At 26.7% G+C, this 17,820-nt stretch overlaps 1 protein-coding gene across 3 annotated transcripts in view; it reads left to right on the forward strand.

Moving 5' to 3' along the window:
* Positions 1-12,395, forward strand: part of LOC100210803 (sushi, von Willebrand factor type A, EGF and pentraxin domain-containing protein 1) — a 101,665-nt gene extending 89,270 nt beyond the window's left edge. For all 3 annotated transcript variants that reach the window (XM_065811419.1, XM_065811420.1, XM_065811421.1), the window contains 6 exons: positions 675-860; positions 942-1,118; positions 1,222-1,398; positions 2,109-2,291; positions 4,471-4,758; positions 11,929-12,395. In XM_065811419.1, the coding sequence (XP_065667491.1) occupies positions 675-860; positions 942-1,118; positions 1,222-1,398; positions 2,109-2,291; positions 4,471-4,758; positions 11,929-12,275 (1,358 nt within the window). In that variant the 3' untranslated portion in view covers positions 12,276-12,395. The remainder of the gene's footprint in view (positions 1-674; positions 861-941; positions 1,119-1,221; positions 1,399-2,108; positions 2,292-4,470; positions 4,759-11,928) is intronic.
* Positions 12,396-17,820: the final 5,425 nt, after the last annotated feature.

Here is a 17,820-nt window from a genome sequence, read left to right on the forward strand (position 1 = left end):
AGCTTCACTAACCAAAGTTTTACAACAGCTTCACTAACCAAAGCTTCACAATAGCTTTACTAACAAATTTTCATAAAAGCTTCACTAAACAAAGCTTTACAACAGATTCACTAACCAAAGTTTTATAACAGCTTCATTAACTAAGTTTCACAACAGCTTCACTAAACAAAGTTTCACAAGTTACAACAACTTCACTAATAAACTGAAGTTAAATACAAATACAAATAGTTAAAAAAGAGAAGAGGAATAAATGTTATGTCTAAGGAATCAAATTATTTTATCAAAATACGCATAGGATTAAGTTAAAAAGTAATAAAAGATTGATCCAGTGTACTATCTAAACTATTCAGAAAAACAGAAAATTTTTAAAAATTAATATTCATATCGGTTTTATTACTGATATGTAAAATGTTAAAATGTTTATTTAATAAAAATGATAAAAATAAGTGTTTAAGCTAAAAGGAATAAGCTAAATGGAATAAGCTAAATGGAGTCAAACTGAAACTAAGTTGAGACATTTAAAATAATATAAAATACATTAGTAGAATCCTTGACTGCAGTGCACCCCTTCCCTTGATTTTAGGAAAATTAAAAAAAATAACTAACTTTATTAATTACCTAAAGTTATTTATTGTTGTTAAATATGTTTTCTTAGAGTTCTTATCTATTTTCAGTTGAAGTTTGTCCGCCATTCTTTGTTCTAAATGGAAGAACTCTTGGTACATCTCCAGTTGTAGGAAGTGCAGTTAGAATTGAATGTGACACAGGGTATACACTTGTTCAACAGAATTTGTTGTATCGAACATGTCAAAGTAATGGCCAATGGACAGGTGGTAACCAAGCATCAATAGAATGTAAAAGTAAGTATGAATGAGTGAATGAATGAATGAGATATTTTGAATGTTTAGTTAAAATGTAATTAAAAGTAAAAAATTGTTTAGTCATAGAATGTGGACCTGTTGAAAACACAGGAAACACTCGATACGAATACGTAGGTGGACAAAAGTACAATAGTATTGTAAAATACTCATGTGTTGCTGGCCAGTGTTTGGAAGGAAGTAGTGTGCGTCGTTGTCAAGCTAATGGAAAATGGTCTGACAATGCTCCAAAATGTATTTGTAAGTAAAAAGTAGTTATTATGTTTGATGATTTTTAGAACTAGAAATTTAAAGTTACAAGTAAACATTTGACAAAATATATACCTAGGGGTTTTTTTTATAGCAAACTCGTGTTGCAGTCCTTATGTTCCCCCACATTCCAAGCTTTATTCTGACAATAGTTTTAGTCCTGGGGAGTATGTTTACATCAAATGTGATCAAGGCTACAAGTCAAGTGGAACAGAGTTGAGAATATGTCAAAAAGAATTAGTATGGAGTGGAGAAGACACTACTTGCAACAGTGAGTAGTTTTAAATTGAATTATTTACTGAAATATGTTTTACTTGTTGTTGTTGCTTTTTGTGTTATGTTGTGTTGTTTTGTTGTTTTAAATACAATGTACAAAATTAAACTGATCAGTTAAGAGTGCATTGGTTGCAAATGGTATTGAATATTTTCTGGAGGCTTATCAGTTTGAATTTAAATCTTTCAAAATCCTTTTTTATCTGAATACAAATTTAAATGGACTTTCCATAGCATTTGCTACTTTTTACTTTCTTCAAAGTAATTCAAATGATATATATATATATATATATATATATATATATATATATATATATATATATATATATATATATATATATATATATATATATATATATATAAATATATATATATATATATATAACATTAAGAAAAAAAATTTCAGTAAAAATGAATATTTTTAGTTTTTAGTTTAAGTAATGTTAAAGTAGTAAAGTAGTTTTAGTCAATTTTTTAAACTCAGTAAAACAATAACTTTATAAAATAATGATTATTTTTGAAGTTTTTATATAATTTCACTTCTTTTGAGACCCAACATGATATACTTTTGAAGAACTATTTTTTTTGATAATTATAGGGACCAGTTAAGTGTTCAAGGGCCTTGGGACACCCCTTAAAATATTTTATATATATATATATATATATACACACACGCGCACACACACATATATATACTCTTGTTTATAGTTGTTGACTGTGGGCATCCAACTGGCAATCAGATTATGAAGAATGGAGAAATACATATGTCAAAGACAACTTATCTTGCTCATGCTCTCTTTTACTGTCAACCTGGTTATTTGATTGTTGGTTCTACTGAAAGAATTTGCCAAGCTAATGGTAACTGGTCAGGAAATGTTCCTGTGTGTATTAGTAAGTAATTGTTAAACTTGATAAATCTAAAAAGTGTGGTTTCACTTTCACACAGCATTTGATGAATTCATATTTTTATTTCATATTTTTTCAAACATTTTTTTTTTAGATTAAATTTTCCAACTTGTCTTTAAATTGATTGATTGTTAATGAAATAAAATGTCTTTGTGGAAATGCATTTTATAATTTTGTTAAATTGTTTTACAAGAAATTATGAATCTCTTACATATCATAGTTTGTGATCTTGTGTAATTGATTAATGTCTTAACATTATTTGCAAATTCAATTTTCCTTAAATATTTATTATTTATAATATTTGTAACTTTTTCCTCTTCTTTATAAAAACTACAAGTACTACGGGACTAATTACAGAAAAAAAGGATTTTGTAGACAAGTGATGTCTTTCATTTTATTTAAAAGGTACACAAGTTAATGAAACAAGTCTGTAGTTGAAAGCTTGGAGTTAATTTTTTGTATTTGCCCCTCTTCATTTAATTGGTAAATCACTTTTATTAAATTTACTGCAATTATCAATGAGCCATCATTAATACAGGTATAGTAAAATAATGGGTTCTGCACACTTCTTCAATTTTGCATTGGATTTCCTTAATATAATTTATTTGAATGGTCTCAATAATTTCAAAACATCAAAATAGTTATTAAATAAATTCATTCATTTGAAAAGTTCATTAGTTTCAATTCTTTTAAAGGATTATTATCAAAATTTTAAATTCATTCACTAATTTGCTAATAATTTGTAATTCTATTTCAGCACTTTTTATGGCAACTTAGGGCTTGCACTGGCTCATAAAACCTGATACAAACAAAAGTCGGTTACTTTATTACTGCTAATAACTGTTGTGGGGTTATTGACATTTTTATATTTATAAATAGCAACACTTTTACTGACTCCTCTGCTTTGCATTTTGGATTATTCTTCACTACTCTCTCTTGGATTGTTCTTCACTACCTCATAGAAACCATATAATATATAGAATCTATTGCAAATTTAGCATCTGCTAAGGTTGCTTCTCTTTATTCTGTTAGCTTTTTTCTTACTCCTAGTTCCATTCTTTACTTCTATAAATCTCTTACTTGTCTCTGTAAGGAACATTGTTGTGATATTTGAGTTCTTCTAAATAGATCCTCTCTGAATTAGAAAAGGTTCAAAATTGCATTGTCAATGTTATCTAGACTTACCTCTTTAAGTTTGTGATAAAGTTCTGTTACTTTCTTTTTTCTTTAAATTTTATAATAGCTACTCAAACAAGCTGTTATCACTTATTCCATCAACCAAAACATAATATCACTTATTCCATCAACCAAAACTCAATCTTGTGTGACTCGTCATTCATCGAAATTGCATCTTTATGCTTGAAATAATTTGTTCAACCCTAGTGGGCACAACACATGTTTTGCGTTAAAAAAACTTAAAATATTTAAATTTTTTAAACTTCTAAAACATGTTTTGTGCACAGTGGGACAAATTAACAATTTTTGATCTTTTATTACAAAACCGTTGCCATTTCTATTAGAAATTATAACAGTGTTTTCTTTTTTAGGGGCTGTTTAAGTAATTATATAGAATGTTTAAGTAATTATATAGAATGTTTGTTTAAGTAATTATATACAATGTTTGTTTAAGTAATTATATAGAATCATTAGATTTATTTTTTTAACAAGATTAGTTTTGAATTTATTTGCGCTTTTTTGAACTAAATAAATTTTTTTATTTGTGTTTTCTTTGAATTTTTTTATTTTTTTCTTAGGATTATTTATTTGTGGAACAAGAGAATTACACATTTAACTCGATTCTAAGCACTTTTTTTTTTAATAATCAAGATAAGCTAACACAAAAAGTTCAAAAAGATTTTAAGTACAATTCTTTCAAATAGTTAGTTTACAATATAAGCTGTTTCAATAATTCAATTGAGCTAAACTCAATAGATTTTAATAGTTCAAAATAGATTTTCAGTGCAATAATAACAAATAATAAATATAATACTTTTCTTTACATTCTTGACTATTTCCTAATGTATTTTACAGTAACAAAACACATCCATCTTAATGTAACAATACATCTGCTTTTTGTTACTTCTCAATTGTTTAAAATTAATAAACAAAAATTCAAAAGTGAAATGGTACTGAAAAAGTAAAAAACTTTTAATTTTTTTTCTAGAGGATGCTAATGGTGGTCATGTTAGAAAAGAGTCAGGTTCCTTAGTGTGTTTACATCAATCTATTTGTCATTGGCTTATACAAGTCACTCAAGGGAAAAAAATTACACTTGATTTTCTCTCTTATGATGTACAAAATGGTGGAAAAACTGAAGTTTATGATGGCGAAAATTTTAAAGAACCATTTATAACTTTCACAAAAGGATTTGAACCACGGAAGATTACATCAAACAGTCATTTTATACGCATAATAAGTTCTGGGTACATACTCTTTAACTTTTCAGAATCATGTAAGTTAAAATTAGTGACAAATTTTTTTTGATTTAATAACACCATATTAAAGCCATATATATATATATATATATATATATATATATATATATATATATATATATATATATATATATATATATATATATATATATATATATATATATATATATATATATATATATATGTATATATATATATACGTATACATATATATATATATATATATATATATATATATATATATATATATATATATATATATATATATATATACGTATACATATATATATATATATATATATATATATATATATTTTTTTTTTTTTTTTTTTTCCTAAGTTCCTCTTCAACACAAAATGTGTAAATATTCTAATAAATAAGACAATTTTTTAAATTTTTGTTAAAATCATTTATTTTATAAAATACATGTTTTGACTATATCATAGCCATCATCAGTTAAAATATATTAAAATGCTTAAATCAAATTAGTAAAATTAAGTTGAATTAATTGAAAAAAATAGAGACCTTATAATGAAAAATACAATAAAAATGCAATTAAAAATTGTCATTTTCCATTTATTTGTTAATTGCCATTTAAAAACACAATTAATCGAGCACCAAAAAAGGGAAAACAACTCACACATTTATAAACATATTCATTCGAATGAAAGCTGTTTTATTATTTTAATCATGCTAATTTTTCAATTTTGGATTCGACTTCCAACAAATTTATATTAAAACTCAAAGAGAGGATGTGCATAGAATGAGAAAAACCCACTATTAATAAACAAATGAACCATGTAAAAATGACAATTTCAATCTAGTTCCTTTTAACATTACCGGTTCTTTTATCTTTTTTAAAAACATTTGTTACAATTTTTAATTGCATTTTTATTTTATTTTTTATTAAAAGGTCTCTATTAATTCAACTTAATTTTACTAATTTGATTTAAGCATTTTAATATATTTTAACTGATGATGGCTATGATATAGTCGAAACATGTATTTTATAAAATAAATGATTTTAACAAAAATTAAAAAAATTGTCTTATTTATAAGAATATATATATATATATATATATATATATATATATATATATATATATATATATATATATATATATATATATATATATATATATATATATATATATGACTAACAAGATAACAACCTGTATGAAGGTATTTTATATACATTATTTAAAAAATATCAAGAAATATATTATTACTAAAAATGGCTTCTGAAACTAAGTGTTGACATCAGAGCCAACCGGAGAGCAGTGCAGTCACACAAGGCCCTGCGATTCCAATGGCCCAGCGCTTTGAAAGGTGCATTTGAACTTAAAATCAGGCATAACAAAGTTGGCATATTTTTTTTGATTTATGTGAAAAACATGTATATTATTAAAAAAGTAACCATGTTTAAAAAACACATTTACATTTATTTATGTTTTTTGAACCATTTTGTGTATTTCATATACAATAGAATAAAAAAATCTTTATATTTTTGATTAAAAAACAAGCTTTTTAACATTCCTCTAAAAGTGTTCTAATATTATAATTTGTTATAAAAATGTTCTTATTTTTTTATTTTTGACTAAAAGTATTCTGTTTTTATAAATAAATAAAAGAACGTTCTATGTTTATAATTTACGATAAAAAAACATTCTATTTTTTAAACGTTGAACAACAGAAATGTTGTCTGAAAACAAAATGAAAATTACAAAAGTATTAGGAGCAGATATGTCTAGGATGTTTTAAAAGATTACTATAGGCCATTGAATTATAAAAAGTAGACGAATAAATGATAGATTTCATAAACTTATATAGAGTAGATAACTTATATAAAGTGTGAAATCTGTAAGATTTCAAATACCACAATTTTCTCTAGCCTACTTGAACATACCAGAGACGTAAAAATAAGATCGGAAATCAAAGCAATTGTAAATAAACTTTGTTCTTTTGAATTTATATTTAGTGTGGTAATTTAGTATGCCATATTGAATAAAGTAAACATCATAAGCAAGATTTTTCAACATTCCGATTTGGATATCAGCATAGCAAATACACATTTAAAAGGACTTTTAGATTTTTTTGAAAAATACCGTGAAACAGGATTAAACTCTTACATAATAATAGCTAAGGAAATTGCTGAAGAAGTACATGTGACGACTGAATTTAAGATTCAAAAAACTGTAAGAAACTTTTTATCAAGTGAAGAACATTTTAAAATTCAATATTTTCTTGTCATTGTTAATAATGCGATTAATTCATTCACAAGAGGATTTAAACGTTATAAAGAACATGAAACATTGTGTAATTTTATATATAGTTTGGATAATATTAAAAACATGAGTGAAGATGAACTTCTAAAATATTGTAATGATTTATATATGAAATTGCAAGATGATATTGATGTGATTGATTTATGAAATAAAATCAAAATCTGTTGTTGAGTTTTGCCTTCCAACTTCAGAATATTACAAATACTGCAACATTTGTTAAAAAATAATCTTTTTGAGTTTTATGCAAATTTTTTTGCTGTGCTTAAAATTATACTAACTTTTCCAAAGTCGCTTCATCAGAGAGATCTTTTCATCAGAGAGATCTTTTCAACAGAGAGATCTTTTCATCAGAGAGATCTTTTCATCAGAGAGATCTTTTACAAGATTAAAATTAATAGAAAATTATTTGAGGTCTACCATAAGCCAAAAAAGATTTACTTCATTAGCAATTTTGTCTATAAAATCAGAAATAGCCAAAAAACTAAGTTACGATGATATCATCTCCAAATTTGCCATAAAGCACGCAAGGTGATAAATTTGGAATTTTTTGTATTAAATATATCTATATTTTTTTAATAAAATTCTATTTTTTGTTATTTGATTTATTAAAAAAAATTTGATGACTGAAATGTTAGTTTATTTATTTATAATATTTTTAGTGACTTATAATTATATAATTTTTAGTGTTCAACGTGTAATAAAATATAGTGCACATGTAAATATGTGTAAAAAATCATATGTGTACATATCTGTACTATATTAATATTAAGGCCTCGCAAGGTTTTCCTGCACTGGGCCCCGTATTTGTCAGGGCCGGCCTTGGTTGACAAATTGCCCATGGTCGAGTTTAATCTTATAGTTTCTAACAGAGAACATTTTTAGTATTTTTAAGGTCTAATTTTCTTTTAAAATTACTTTTAAAATTTTTATTTTCGAATGTTTTTTTTTTCCAATTCGTCTCTTTTATTGCATAAAGTTTTATGAAGAGTAAATGCATATTGGTAACGTTTTTTTTTTTGTTTTTTTTTTAATGTCAGTTAAAAACTCATTTCGTTTTGATTGGTGAATAAATCGTTTAATTTATAATGGATATGTCAAGAAAACTAAATGTTCTTGCCTTATTTTTACTAAAAGTTTAATGAATGTTTATCAACTTGAACAAAAAAACGTTTGATAATCTGTTTCTTGAATACAGGAGTTAAAGTTTGCCATGTAATAAGCAAGATAGTTTGATATACATATATATATATATATTTTTTTTTTTTTTTTTTTTTTTCTGAACCTTGATATTAAATTTCCTTTTTGGGTTGTAACTTTTATTGTAGTTTTGCTTTATGGAAAAATAAATATTTTATTGTTGTTGTTGTTTGTGTAATCTTTAGGAAGAGATTTATTTCTGACTTTAATAAAGAATTCCAATATAATAGGCTAGTTCAAATAAAAAATTTTTTAGAATTAGAAACAAAAATAATTATCACAGATAAATAAATTACTCATATGCTAAAATTAATTTTGTCACACATCATTTATTGCAAGTGTAAGAGTGCTTTGTTTTTAACATTTGTTAAATTAATTTAAAAGGTTTTCCGTTACCATAATTAAAACCAAAGGACTATTAAAATATTGTTTTTACTTAAGTTAACAGGTCAAATTAGTTTAGCAGTTTGCAGTTGCAATAAAAGTAAATTATATTTGAGATTATAGTGAATAAACATAAAATAAAAAGTTTCTAGCTAAAAAATTTAAAGCTAAAGAAATTAACATTGATTTTATTGAAAAAAATTGGAAAAAAAAAAGAATATAACAAAATCTTACTATTTTACTCTTGATATCATTTTGCTGACTCTGAATAGAAAAAATATTACAATATTAAACATGGCAGTTAGATCTATATTAGAGCATACACAGGTTCACATATATTGCAAGAATATTTATTTTTCTATCTAATGTAAACCAAAGTGACCTTAAGCTAAAAAAAATTCCAAATAACTAATGGATTTGTATATCAAATTAGAAATAACTCTAACTAGGTTTATAAAGGACATAAACGCAGCAATATACTGCTTTTAACTTTCATAAAGTCTTTGCAGGATAAAAAATATTTTGACATAAATGTCTTGTGAAATAATAACATTTAAACTATATATTTAAAGGAAATAAATAAAAGATAATATATTTTTTATTTACTGATATTTATTAAACAATGTATAATATTTAAGTTTATTAAAAAATTGACTGTTAAAAAAAAAGCTTTTTTTATTTCACTTTATTAAATGTTTAAAATAATTTCCATAATTATTTATACAAAGTATAAAATTCATTTTATACAAAGTAAAAAGTACTTTTGATTACTTCAAAGTAGCTTCAAAGTAGCTTCAAAGTAGCTTCAAAGTAGCTTGGTGTTTTTTGTGACTTTTGTCCAATAGTATTGTCATAGATATTTTTTGTGTAGAGCAAAGTCTGGGAAGTATAGTGGGTGGCGGCATATCACTGACAATTTAACCCCTTTCCAACATAACCCAAATAAACAACACTTGTTGTTTTGAAGAAGATTTTAAAAATATTTTTCAGCTTAAATTTGTCGCAACTTATAATAGTTTTTTAACTCAAACCTATTTAATCTAACAAAAGTTCTTGAATTTTCACCTTCACCAATCTAATAAGAGGTAACTCATTTGTTTCCAACTTGTTTTAAATTACAGCACGACTTACACCCTGTAACAACATAACACAGTCTCCATCGACCATTTCTGAATAGGGCTATATTTTTCTTACATGCCTCAACTCTATCTTTTCTATTTTGGTGAGACACCCAACAAGGTACCCCATTAAAATTGCTAGTTTTTACTTTTTCAGAGTAACATGGATATGTAAAACACATAAAAGTATATATGTGACATAAAAGTTAGTAATTGAGCATTCGAAATTAAAAGTACAAAAATTTGTGTTATGTTCGGTCTTTAGGCTTTGTTATTTCTCTTCCACCTAAATTCATCATTGGTTTCTCAATTTCAGAATGGAGCAAATAAATCTGTCCCATTGTTAACCTGATAATGAACTCTACTATGGTTCATATGTTGTCTGTTGGTTCCGTGGTGAAAACATAGTCTCAATATCAAAAGATAAGTTTAGAATACCCAAATTGCGCTTAACAAGATTATGAGAACACATACTCAAGCTAATGGCGAAAACAATATTTCTCAGATGCTTCCGGTCCTTTACTCACAGTGGATATATCATCTGATAGCAAGCTGCAGTTAACTGGCTAAATTGTTACTATAGCAAGCAACTCGCACGCCTTCAAAGATTTCCAATGAAACCAGTGTAGGAAGTAGGTCTGGAAGTAGGATAATGAGGTGACTTGAACAGGTGGCGGAGAAGCAATTCGTTGAAATGTAGTTGACAAACAACCCATTGCACAGCTCTTCCAACCTTCATTTCAACGCAGTACCTAATCGTAAACTCCAGTAACTACAATTGTCTCATCACACCCTAAAACGAAGACATGATTTAAACCTATATATTATGATATAGTCATAAATATTTTCAGCAATTACTATTATCAATTTCTCTCACTTTTAAGGTCTTCTATGGTTCGATACCTTTCTCTAGTAATTTAGATCTTATCAATCACTAAAGATGTATCTAATTCAGTGACTAGGTCTATGTTGTGCAGAATACTAAAAGCAATGGCTTGAAACCTAAATCTTTGGCTTATTAAAGCGATGTTTTTAAATTTTCATCTCATTTGTGAAAAGAATAAAATTTATGGTCCAGGATGGTCAGGTTCATGTTTTTTATCCTTACCCATTGCCTCATCAATTTCTAAGAAAAAGTTGATTTGATAAGGTCTCATAAACATCGCGTTGTGATAAGCAGGGCGCAGTAGATATAGAACTAAGAAGGAATTCTTTTGTCTTTTTTTCAGCACTTGTCTGAAGCTTTTTAGTTTCTTGCAAATCCAGCAATCTAATGCAGTCTATAAACGTGGAGCACTGGTGATATCAAAAAGAAATTCTGTTTCTTCTTTAAACTTCTCCACTTTGCTTTAGTTTTTATTCTTTTCTCTATTGTTTTATAAACAGACTTTGATATCGATAAGGTTCTTGTGATATGTGTGAATCATATCAAGAACATGTTTCTTTGAAACTGTCCGAATGGAAATATTAGAATACGGCATTTGCAGCTTTACAGAAACTTAATCTGCGACGGAAGAAAATAAAAGCTTCTAAATTTTTGAAATTTTGTTATATTTTATTATATATATATATATATATATATATAATGTGTATATATATATGTGTATATATATATATATACATACATACATACATACATACATACATACATACATACATTCATACATACATACATACATACATACATACATGCATGCATACATACATATAAATATATATATATATATATATATATATATATATATATATATATATAAATGTATATATATATATATAAATATATATATATATATATATATATATAAATGTGTGTATATATATATATATATATATATATATATATATATATATATATATATATATATATAAATATATATATATATATATATATATATATATATATATATATATATATATATATATATATATATATATATATATATATATATATATATATATATATATATATATATATATATATATATATATATAGCCCTCGGAATTAGGGCAGTTAGGTCGGCATTCGGTAATGCCGACCTAACTGCCGAAGTAGAAGTGTTTGAGGCGGCAAAAAAATTGCCGACCTCGTTTCAATGTTTTATTGTTAAACCTTTGTATCAAATTTTTTTTGCCGATCTGATGTCGTCCTCTTGCAGATGAAGGTCGGCAAAATACTGTCTAATTATTTTTATGTAATATTTAGCTTGTGGTGGGTTATTTGGTGATTCAAGTGGAGCAATTAATTCGCCTAACTATCCTCTATCGTACCCGTCAAACCTTGATTGCTATTGGACTATTCATCGCCCTTACAATAAGCTTCAGTTACTTTTTCTTGATTTCAAACTTCAAGAGCTAAATGTTGATTTTGTAACAGTGGCCGAAGGACCGTTTGTGAAATCTAATTTGCTATTAAGTCAAAGATACGGTAGAACTACGCCATGGCTAAATAAAGATTGGGTCGATCGTTGGTTATGGATTCATTTTCACACCGATAGTTTTTACGTAGACAAAGGATTCAAAGCGATCTGGAAAGTATTTACTTCTAATTAATGAATAAATAAATATTAAATATATATTTTCTTTTTTGAAACTCATTATTGTTACGGAAATATTAAAAAAATCAAAAAATATCCTTTGAAATCTTAGAAAAATAAATATTTTTACATAGCATTCTCTTCTTTGTTGTTGTTGTTTTGTAAAGATTGAAATGGACAATTTTAAAAGAGGTTATTTAATAAAATGCTCTGCGACGATTTGAAGCGTAAAAATATTTTGAATTCAGGCAATCACTTTAATTTTATCAAAGCAAAGAAATCATTTTTACTGTTGTGAGTTACTATATTCTATTACGGTAAATAATTGTATACCATAATAGAATATGCAGTATAATCAATCTCGGAAAATAAATTTTAAATTTTAACTAGTAAGTTTATCGAATAGGACTATTAACATATTGATCTATGTGTGTGTGCGTGTGTGTTAGGCTGGAATGAAAACAACTTTTTTTTAGAAATAAAACTATTCTCCCTGATTTTTATATTAGTGATAAGAAAACTAAAAAAATCAGACCAAGATGAGCAAAATTGGACAAAAATTATCCGCCACCGTACCCCTTGTAGTAAATTTTACATTAAAAAAAAAAAAAATTTGCTACAGTCAGCTCAGTTTTTTTTTTTTTTTTAATGCTTAAGAGAAAAATAAGATATCGAGGTTACAAGTAGGCGCTTCAAAAATTTATTCAAAATCGTAGCTGATTCAAGTTGACTATGTTATGGAAATATTTCATTTGGAAAAATGAAATGTTTCACTGAAAAACCCATGAATTCAACGGGTTTTGTCTCACATGCCCATAAATTTTTGAAAGAATGTCAAACATTTCGCAGCGTATCAACTTAAATTGAATTGGGAGTTAAATAAAATGGCAAATCGACTGTAGCAAAAATCATTTTGTCATGTTTTGAAATAACTCCATATATAACCCCGATAATTTATTATATACTTAGGCTATATAGGTGCAATCCTTTTGTTAACAAGGAGGTCTTATGTAGTGACTAAAAGTCATCAAGCGAGAACCTGTATCAAAAAAAAGTTGTGTAGAAAAGACAGAAACTCTGTTAAATACCCACTCTCCGTTTTTAAAACTTTTTTGAATGAAGTGGATAGCAATCATTATATGAAGAGGTTTTATAATTAAAAAGACAAAATTAAATAGCACGTCTGTTGGTTTCTTTATTTAGTCTATTATGATAATGGTGAAATTTGTTTATGTTTATGAAAAATCATGAAATGTGTTTATTGTAGTTCTACGAGTTATTTATCACTGAAGAAGTCAAACAACTTAAAAACGTTTTAAAAAATTTATTGATTTCCCAGAGACAAAGAGAAAAAAAACACGTTGGATAAAATGTTTACCTAATACGAGTTTTAAAACGTCAAGCAACACTTTATTATATAATCTGATTGACATCCTTTGGTTTTTAAATAAATGGGCAAATATGATGCCATCAAAACTTCAAAAAGGTTAAACTAAAATAAGATTTTGTCCAAATTTTGCCCAACAAATCAAATCAACCCAGGCGCCAGACTTGAAGGGGCGTTGGACACGTTGGTGTTCTTTTTTTTTATTATTATTTTTTTTTTACAGTAAAAAAAAACTATTTTAATGGCAGACAATAAGAAATCTGATTATGTTTTGTATTTTAGATTGATACTTTAGTAATCAGAATAAAAATGCCAATGAAAAAAAAATTTAATTTTAAATTCTATTTTTATCATTAATTATAAACTATTTTTTACGAAAAAAGTCGGATTTAGCTGTAGTTGAATTAGACGGAGCCGGGCGTATTCCGTAAGCCCGTGAACAGTTAGCCATGCTAGTTTGTGTTTGATTGCGCGGAAAATGATGCGCTGTGGTAGTTATAATAATAGCTGATAAAATTTCGCTTTGTAGAAGTCGACACTGATAGCACTGAAAAATTTGTTAAGCAATGTGTTCTTGGGTAAGCAACGCGGTTGTTGAAGAAGTTGAAGCAGTGAGACATTTTTAACAATTTCACGATAAAAGCGCTACTTTTTAAAGTAGTATTTGACTGAAGAAGCAAAAGAGAGAATTTCAGCGTCGACTTTTTTCAGGCAATTGAGCCGTCTTGCTTCTACCAGGACCCGGTCAGTTATCAAGTATTTGAGTTTTTGCATCGAATTTAAAGAAGATAGAATGCCTACTTTAAATCCAACAAAAAATTTTTTGTGCTTAAATCTTTGCCGTAAGTGTTGAAACTTCAATTCGATGCATTGGTGAAACTTGCTGAAGTGAGGCTTTCGCTTTACGGTTAGGATAAGCGTTGATGTTATTTAAAAAAGTATTTGGTTAAATAAGTTGATTGATAAATAATAATTTTTTGCTTTATAATTAAATAAGTTGGTTTATAATTAAATAAGTTGGTTGATAATTAACAATTTTGAAAATATTATTATTATTTTTTTTAAGTTACTGATAGCGCGCGTGCTTCAAAAACATGAAATCTGTGGTACAAACCCATCTCTGGGCAAGTTTTGCGAGATCAGTTGGAAATGAGGTGCACTGTGATAGAACCGTAAAGACTTCTTGGGGCGCTTAAATTTTTTTTTTTTTTAATATTTACATTTTTTGTTTTAAATTGTTATTTTTAATGTTGGCAAGTTAGGGGGAAAAAAATTCTAATAGCTTGTTTGCGCTATTAGAATTTCGTCCACAATAGATCGCTACATCAAATCCCAAGAAGCACTCCGTTCCCTTGGAAATTGATGAAACGATCTATTCTGGACGTATGTTAAATTAACATTGTTAATGTAATGAATAGAACAAATTCGCTGGAAATAAAAATATTTTAAACAATAAAACAGACGGCAGTTTGAATAGTTTTTAAACGGAAGAAAACAAATACACAAGAAGCAGTAACTGTTGCAAACATTACAATACCAAAACCGTAATGTATGTTCTTTTATCAAGTTATTCTCTAAAAAAATTTGTGTTTTTCGAATAACTTCCGATCATTATAAATGTGGAAATATGATATAATTAGTAATATTAGTTTATAAACTAACTATAAATTACAAAACATTTTAAGTGTTTCTAAAAAATGAGTCGCATGAAATCTTCCGATGCTGAAAACCCCAAAGCTACTAATAAAAAAGTGAGCTACAATAATTTCATTGATATTTAGGCGGCCAGAATAGCTCAAAAAGTTCATTTTTAAGCCCCTTATTTACCTTTCTCAAAGATTTTGTTGACTGACTTTTCGTTTATTGCTTTTAAAACTAATATTGTTTCTCTATCCAGGCAATAGTAGTACACATAAATGTGCTGTATCAGAAATGGATAATTGCTGCGTTAACAAAACATAAAACTTTTTAATTTCTTGGTTTGAAATAGGGGTGCCGTTCTCCATTTTGGACCCGGGCGCCATTGACGCTCTTAAAGGCCCTGTTAAGAAGTTGCTGTTTTTGGAAAACTAATGATATAAATTTTCTTTCGAAAAGTGTTTTAGATGTTATGATAAATTTTAATACAAGTTATATGTTTGATGGTTATAAATTTCTTATGAAAATAGTGTAAAAACCTGTAAACAAATAAGTTCCTAATATTTATGTGATCAAATTCATTTAACTTTAGAATCAGTAAGAGGGTTAAATAGCAAAGCAGAAGCAATTATATGTGATAAAAATCTAACATTTAATGAAAAACCTTGATCAACTACAGATGGAACTCTTTTGTTGTTTGACTTTTGTCCACGTTATCAAAAACATACAAAATAATGGACTCACACTTAATCACACTGAAACTCCTGCCTCTAACCTTAACAAGACTGGTGATTTTATTAAACTTGCTGTCACATAATGGAAAACTTTTAATATAAAAATTGTGGGCAAATATTCTAGATTCTATAATAATCAAAAAGCTTCCACAAAGATCTAAATAATAAACAAAGAAAGTTTGTTTTGGATTTTTGCGATACAGCATTATGCATGAAAAAAACACAGAAAATAGACGTAAAATATCAAAACATATCACAAGGCATTTCACAAAAATTATATAGTTAAGAAATAGTCTAACTGATTAAAACTCTATAAAGAGAAATACTTTTGCTACAAATATGTTATATAAGGAAAATTTGTTACAGAAATACATAATTTAAAAACTTAAGAAAAGTATCTTTAGACATATTTTTTAAGTGTTCTTTGAAACCAAAGATGTCTCTTTTTTACATTATCATGTACTTTGAAATTATGATTTGCTTAACAATATGAATTTTTGACTAGTATAATGTTTTTTAACTTTGGTCAATATCCAAAATCATTTGAAATAGGCGGATTAAAAAGTCCTTTTAACAATACTGTTCAATGGCTCTTCTTTAATTTGATTAAAGATAAAGTTTGTCTGACTTCCATATTTATTACTTTTATGCTTTAATGCATTACTTAATTGAAATAGAGCGTTATCCTCACAATATACTTTCCTATTTTAATTTATAAAAAACCACTGAAAACTTTCTATATCGAAATCAAACAAAGAACTATGTTGTTTTAAACAAAGAACGACCATATTAAGTTTGTCTTGTTAGGTTGATATTTATTCATTGACAGTTTTTTTTTTTATTTGCTGAAATTTGTTAATTGTAATATGCCTGAAGTTTGCTGTTTTGTAACCATGAGCGAGATCTCGTCTCGTTCTCGTTTCTCGTGAGAAATGGAACTTCTCGTGAGAAACGAGAAATAGAAAATTCTCGCGAGAAAGTAGAATGAGACTTAAATATTATATTATTTTCCAAATCAAAAATTATTATAACTTACAAAATGCCTAACGATTTGTTTTTTTAATTAATTATTATTTTTACGAGATTTTTAATTAGATTTTTAATTAGAATTTTTAATTCGATTTTTAAAAAAATTCTAATTAAAAAGTTTTAATTAGATTTTAAATATTTTTAATTAGATTTTAAATACAAAAATTTTTTGTATAAAATGTTGCACTTTTGACTTAATTTCATTAGTTTACCAGTGAAATTCAACTTGACACATATTGTTCATATTAAAAAGAAATATTCTTGCCTCATTTCAACAATCAAAAATGTCACCAAGAAAAAACAAAATCTAGAGATATTTTCAAAAAACAAGTGACGGTGCTGAATGCAAGGCGTGCAAAAAGTCTTTGAAAACAAAAGATGGAAACACAAGCGGACTTCATCGTCACCTCGAAAAAAAACACAGCCAAGATTAAGTTGAGTATTCTAAAAAAAATGACAACTCTCTTCTTCCTCCTCATAAGAAGAAACAACGAACCATGGTCGAAATGCTTGAAACAAAGTCCAAATATGACAAAGACAATTCCATTCAAAAACAGTTTGACTTTGCAATGCTGGATTACTTTTGCACTGATCTGGCATCCTTTTCAGCAGTCGAAGGAAAAGATTTCAAGAAATTGTTTGACATTGCAAACCCTAAACTGAGCCTTCATCACAGAACAACATATTTAAGAAAGCTTTCAATTCGGTCAAGAGAAGTTCAAGCTGGAATGAAGAGCATAATAACGGAGATTACGCGAAATCTAAAAAGTGCT

This window comes from Hydra vulgaris, chromosome 12, assembly GCF_038396675.1.
Source record: "Hydra vulgaris chromosome 12, alternate assembly HydraT2T_AEP".
Classification (NCBI taxonomy): Eukaryota; Metazoa; Cnidaria; class Hydrozoa; order Anthoathecata; family Hydridae; genus Hydra; species Hydra vulgaris.